At 43.2% G+C, this 6,000-nt stretch overlaps 1 protein-coding gene across 1 annotated transcript in view; it reads right to left on the bottom strand.

The window, feature by feature from the left end:
* Positions 1 to 664: 664 nt before the first annotated feature.
* Positions 665 to 6,000, bottom strand: part of CELSR3 (cadherin EGF LAG seven-pass G-type receptor 3) — a 210,274-nt gene continuing 204,938 nt past the window's right edge. Inside the window, exons 35-36 of the mRNA XM_088454017.1 lie at positions 2,851 to 3,976; positions 665 to 1,204 (exon numbers count right to left, since the gene is read on the bottom strand). Coding sequence (XP_088310143.1) covers positions 1,177 to 1,204; positions 2,851 to 3,976 — 1,154 coding nt within the window. The 3' untranslated portion in view covers positions 665 to 1,176. The remainder of the gene's footprint in view (positions 1,205 to 2,850; positions 3,977 to 6,000) is intronic.

Genomic DNA, 6,000 nt, shown 5'->3' with positions numbered 1-6,000 from the left:
AAGGGTTACTGGTTACTGCAGCCTACTCAACGGGCTACCAAAATTGTGGGCTGAGCCAATATTCATGGCAATGTGGCCTATCGGTTCACTAGAAAACAGTGACATCACTGAGGCATGAGGCATAAAGTGTTCCTAGTGGATTTTTAAAAGGATCTCATGCTGAAGTGATTCAACTAGCTCCTGTAACATGAAAGCCTGTATCCTCATGATATATATCCAGCATTGTCAATCATGTGAGGGGCCACAAAAGTCCTAATTTTTTATAGAGGAATAAAGGGTAAGTAATGATTCAGCCCACAAAGTGGCACCACCTAATGCGCGTCGTAGGTGACGGGCATCTGTTCCTTTACATTTCAGTTCCAGGAATAGGCACAGGGAGCGCGACATATATATCGATGGGACTGGCCCCTTAGCCACATCCCTCCCTTCCAAACGCATTCATTGTCATGCGTGTCAGTAGCAGGCGCAGTGCAGAGATGCCACCAGCGGGTAAGATGGCAGGACAGAACCCTCAAATCAGGACTGTTAAGAGGTATGCTTTTGTTAGGAGCACCGGACACCATAAGAGTTTCCTTTGGACACAGTAACACAGTACTGTACAAAGATTATTCACCCGGTGTGGGTTCCTCTTTAAAATTCAAACATAAACCCCCATCTCATAAAAATCCCTCCATTATACGTTAAGTAGACCCAGTTGGAACAGTGTCTGCATTGGAATGACATCGACATATAACTCCTAAAAATAATGATAGAAATTATTATTTTTTTTTTAGCTCTGGTTACAAAGGTACAAAATGTATAAAAAAAAGTCTGTTCAGTTTATTTTAAACTCTCTTCTCCTGATGACAGTCTTTTGAAAGGAGTCTTCAGTAGCAAGTGTCACGGCCGATATACAGATACAGCGGGTGGTCGTGTCCTCGCTCTGTAGCCCCCTTCTCTACACACGCCACTGTAATGAGCAGCCTTGTATGTTGTTGTATCCTGTCTTCGGCATAGCAGTGTCATTGCGGTTGGTAAATGGTTACCTGAGATTCCGGACCTCCTCCTGCTCAGTCACGTCTCAGGCCAGCTGGCTAGCGGACTACAGACCTCTGCTAGCAAATATGTCACCAGGTGCTTGCGTACACAGCTGCCTGAAGTATCTCCCTTTCTTCCTGCTCCTGCTGGGGGGGGCTTTCAGGAATTAGAATCATTTCTCACTAACCTTTACGTTGGCGACAGGGAAACACAAAGATAGGACAGTTAATATAATTTCTCCATAATCCTCTGAAGCATCTCTAAGTACTGTGAAGAAAATGCAGAAGAACAAAAAACGCAGCCTTAAGGGTTAGCAGGGGGCACATCGATTTGCAGGCTGGTCTTATACGACAGCAGGAGGACTACAGCATGCCATAGAATCACCAACACTAGTTGGTATAGCTTAGTGCTGGCAATGGCAAACCTAAAACAAGCACTAGATATATTCCGAAGTTCCAGTTACAAAGCACAATTTATTGACATTACCCTTAACATTCCAAATCCACCCCAGTTTAAACATGTTCCCCAGGACCCCCGCCCCCAAAAGTAGTTGAAGTAATATATCCATGTAACATTTTAAGGGGTTGGGTATGAAATACCGGCAGTCGGGATGCCTTCTGTCAAAATGCCGACAGCGGCATCCCGATGCTTGGTATTCCGGCGTCAGTATGTAGGCTGGCGGCGGGATTTATCCGCAGGGTCGTATCTATAATGGGTGCAGGGTGTGCGGTGCACACGGGTCCCCGCACCGCACACCCTGCACCCATATTGTCTAAAACGTACCTCTCCGAGGTCCCAGGTCGGGTGTCTCAGCGCAGCTCAAAACGCCGGAAAGTTGCTGCCGCAGCCATTTTTCCGGCGTTTTGCGCATGCGCAGTGTGGTGGCCACGCCATTTCCCCGGCGATATCTGTGCATGCGTAGTTGACTCTAGGCACACTCTAGTGCCCAGAGTCTACTGATGCTGCGGTGGCTGGCCAGCCGCACCAGTCGGCTGTCGGGGAGAGAGGAGACCTCCTCCTCTCTTAAGACGTCCCTGTTTAGCAGCCTATGTTTAGTCCCGGGTCGGGATTCTCACGCCGGTATTTAAACAGACGGCATCCCGGCCTTCTGTATTATAGCTACATCCCATTTTAAAGACATATCAGCTAAATCTTCTTGTACCGTCCCCTAGTTATACTTTTGTTAGCTTGACATACCCTATTCTACTGAGAAAAAATGCATCCTTCAATAAAGCTGTCTTTGTGCACTGGAATAATTTGCCTAATTATAAATCCAGACTTGCTGCCGAATGTTTGATGGAATATAATAGACATAAAGTTACTTGAGCAAATGATTAAGGAACAAATACAGGGACCGATACACACTGCATTTACATCTACACATTATAAAATACACACTTGATAAAAAATTATTGTATACAGGTAATCATTAGATATGTAACAAACTGATATTTTAGGATAGTGATAAGTACTGAACCAAAACTAAACTACATAATAATTCAACTATGGTCTGTCCCATCTCTGGCAAGTCCAAGCAGTGTAAGAAACGGAATGCGTTGAGACTGGGGATCGGCAAAAAGATATGGTGGGCAGGGTAAGTGTAATGCAGGGGGGGACCTCTCGACCTAGCAAATGCCAAGTCCAAAAGGCAAGTTTTCATATTAGAACTAATTGGGGAGGATTTTGTAAAATAACTTCTGTGCTTTGCAAGTTTGATAGTTGGTTGGTCAAATTCTACCAAATCTTGCTTAAAAAGAATAAAAAAATAAGCCAAATCCTGGAATTAGTGCTTCCCTAGACATCACCCACCATATCCCCTAGAACTTCACTTACTCAGAATCTGCAGACATCTCAGATATGCTGTGTGAGGTTGCAGAATGAGGTGTAGATGAACACAGCATAGATGGAGTTGAATTATTCTGTACTGAAGGGTTCACTGTCTGCTGGGCTGAATTCGTGGAGGAAAGGACGGATGTATTGAATGAAGCAAGAATGGATGATAGAATATCTAGCTGTTCGGTGGAAGGATGTCGACTGGGAACTGCATCTAGGTTTTCTCTGGAAGGTTGTCTTCTAGAGAGAGGTTCAAGATTATCCCTAGACGGAAGTCTCTTTGAAAGAGTGTCCAAATTTTCTCTAGACGTTTGCCTTCTAGAAAGAGTTTCTAAATTATCTGTAAATGAATGTGTACTAGGCACTGTATCCAGGTCTTCTCTGGAATTTGATCTTCTGGATAAAAAGTCTAATTGGTCTCTTGAAGGTTGCCTAGCTGATGCTAGTTGGTCTCTAGAAGGCTGTCGCCTGGAATGAATATCTAGCTGTTCCCTAGAAGTCTGTCTATTAAGTAAAGAGTCCATTCTCTCTCTAGATGCTTGCCTATTTGGCAAAGAGTTTATCCATTCTCGAGAAAGCTCTCTTACCGGCCCAGGATCAATCTGCTCTCTTGACCCATATCTGTTGTGTAATGCTTCCAGATGTTCTCTAGAAGCATGCCTTCTAGGCACTGAATTCATATGATCCCTATCATTTCTCATGTCTGACTGGTCTAAATGTTCTCTCGATCCATGTCGGCTTGATATACTTTCCAAATGTTCTCTTGATCCATGTCGACTAGAAATAATGTCCAGTTGCTCTCTTGAACCATGCCGGCTTGGTATGGTGTCTAGTTGCTCACGGGATCCATGTCTGCTATGTACAGCTTCCAGAAGTTCTCGGGAATTATTTCTACTCAACTGCTCTCTAGACATCTGCTTTCGCATTAGCATGTCCAGTTGTTCTCGAGACGAATATCTGCTGGTGGGTTGAGACAGGCTGCCCGCGCCAGAATACATTCTGCCATATGAAGCTGCAGGGACAGCCCTGTGGCCCAAAGTGGACGTTTTATACCACGATAATTCGTTTGTCATCTTACCCATGGACGACAAACCCGGTGGGTACTGAAGTCGGTTCTTCAAGATTCCTACATGAAAATATAAAAAATAATAGCTATTAAATATATTTTGTATAGTCTATTTATAGTTTTTATACTGAAAGGTTGAAGATCCATGCATAAATGAGTGGTGAATCTATTCTGGGCGCAGGGTGTGTGATACACACAGGCCCATGGGTCCCCATGTTCTCAGGGCTGACTGCTGTTGCTTCCTGTGCGTCGCCTGTCTGTGCCATCTTTCCAGTGTTCTACTTGAAAAAATATCTTTGTTCTCTTCTGCGCATGCACAAAATATATCACTGTAAAGATGGCACCAGTCGAGACTAGGTATGGTGAGGGGTAGCACAGAAGGGGGGGAGGAGGGGTTGCACACAAGCCCCTTTCCCACTTAAAACACCCTTGGTATAAATTATAGTTAAAATTGTCAATTGCAATCTACTAACTCATTAAAATACACAGAAATGCATTTACCCAACATGCATTTGCATGGAAGTTTTGCATCCCGGATTATGAGATCGTACACTTAGCAAGCAATTAGGTTAAAGCAAAAAATCTCTGCAAATCGGGCACTTACCGCTGTTCCATAATCTGTTGATCCAGAAAAAGGTGATAAAAATTGATGAGATTATCATATTTCATAAAAATTTAAAAATGATTTATACCTACAAAATGTGATTGGCTTTAACATTAATGTCATCGTGGTAAACATATAATTTATTTCTAAAAAAGAAAAAAAGAAATACATTTCCCGACGAGGCCAGGGAAGTTTAAAAGGAGAACAGTGATGAAACTTCTACTATAATACGCTTTTTCACATTTGTCTTTAAATGAACATGGGGTAAGAGGAAGTGCCCTTCTCTGTATGAGCCCCCATGAACATGGGGTAAGAGGAAGTGCCCTTCTTTGTATGAGCCCCCCCTCCTTTATGTGCCCATGTCTGGCTGTCATGGTTTGTGACCCATAATTTGTTGGTCTCTTGAAAAAGGCCGGACAGAAAAAGTTTGTTCTTGTGGTTAGATTTTCTAAAGCTTCTAAAACAGACAAGTGGCGGTGTTTCTCATGGCAACCAACAATCAGATTATATGGAGTATATTTACTAAGGTGCGGGGTTTTAGAAGTGGAGGTGTTGCCCATAGCAACCAATCAGATTCTAGCTATTATCTTCTAAAAACGTGTTAGGGCAACACATCCACTACTAAAAACCCGCAAATATACCTAAGAGAGAAACGATAGCTAGAATCTGATTGGAAATAGTGTAAAAATAAGGAATGGGGAGGGGGTCACAAATTTAAACAAAAGCTATTGTAGTCATTGCGGGCCAATAACAAGGGAGAATAGGGCTGTAAACAGCTCCCAAAACACCAACGTTACCTGCCTGATAGAGTGTATATGCGGAATGTTATCTCCTAACTTTTTATAGTTTTATATAGACTATTAAGGGGCATATTTATCAATCAATACAGCCATTAAAATATGTTGAAGCTGCTGTTTCCGCATATTTAAGGGCAGAATTAAGTATCCCCTAAATGTACATATAGCCTGCCCTGTACCAATCTGGCCACTAGCCCCCGCAGTTTTCTATGGGGATGGTATTTAACAAGATCCAATAAGATCTGGCCTGCTTGGGCTAACTCTATCTTCAGAAAACCTTAGTCCATTGACTGCAATGGGGCAGCCCTGCCTAGGAGAGGGAACTTGCGTTCCTTCTCCCGCGGGCGGCCTGAGATTCCGCTGTGCATTCCGGCCGTTTGCTGTAGCTGCAAGGGGGTATGTAGGCTCTTATTGTAGTTCGTGTGTTGGCAATTTATATCAATATATCTATTTAAGCAAATGAAGATTCTTTTTCCTTGCACTTTGAGGCTATAGGTATGCTTAAATTCGGGGGCTTGCCACAATTTAAAATAAATATCCCCTGTGGGACTGCCCACTCATTGTCCCGTTTTGGAGAACGATTATAGCCTTGGCATCAGAGATTCTGGATTCACCTGTACCGAATGGACCTGATTTTTGGCTCCTATCGCACTCGGATATACCCTTTTCTACATATAAAAAGT

The sequence above is a fragment of the Taudactylus pleione genome, unplaced genomic scaffold (assembly GCF_031769625.1).
Source record: "Taudactylus pleione unplaced genomic scaffold, aTauple2 ptg000607l, whole genome shotgun sequence".
Lineage (NCBI taxonomy): Eukaryota > Metazoa > Chordata > Amphibia > Anura > Myobatrachidae > Taudactylus > Taudactylus pleione.
Note: the sequence above shows the minus strand (reverse complement) of the source record. Positions and strands in the feature narration are given on the sequence as shown.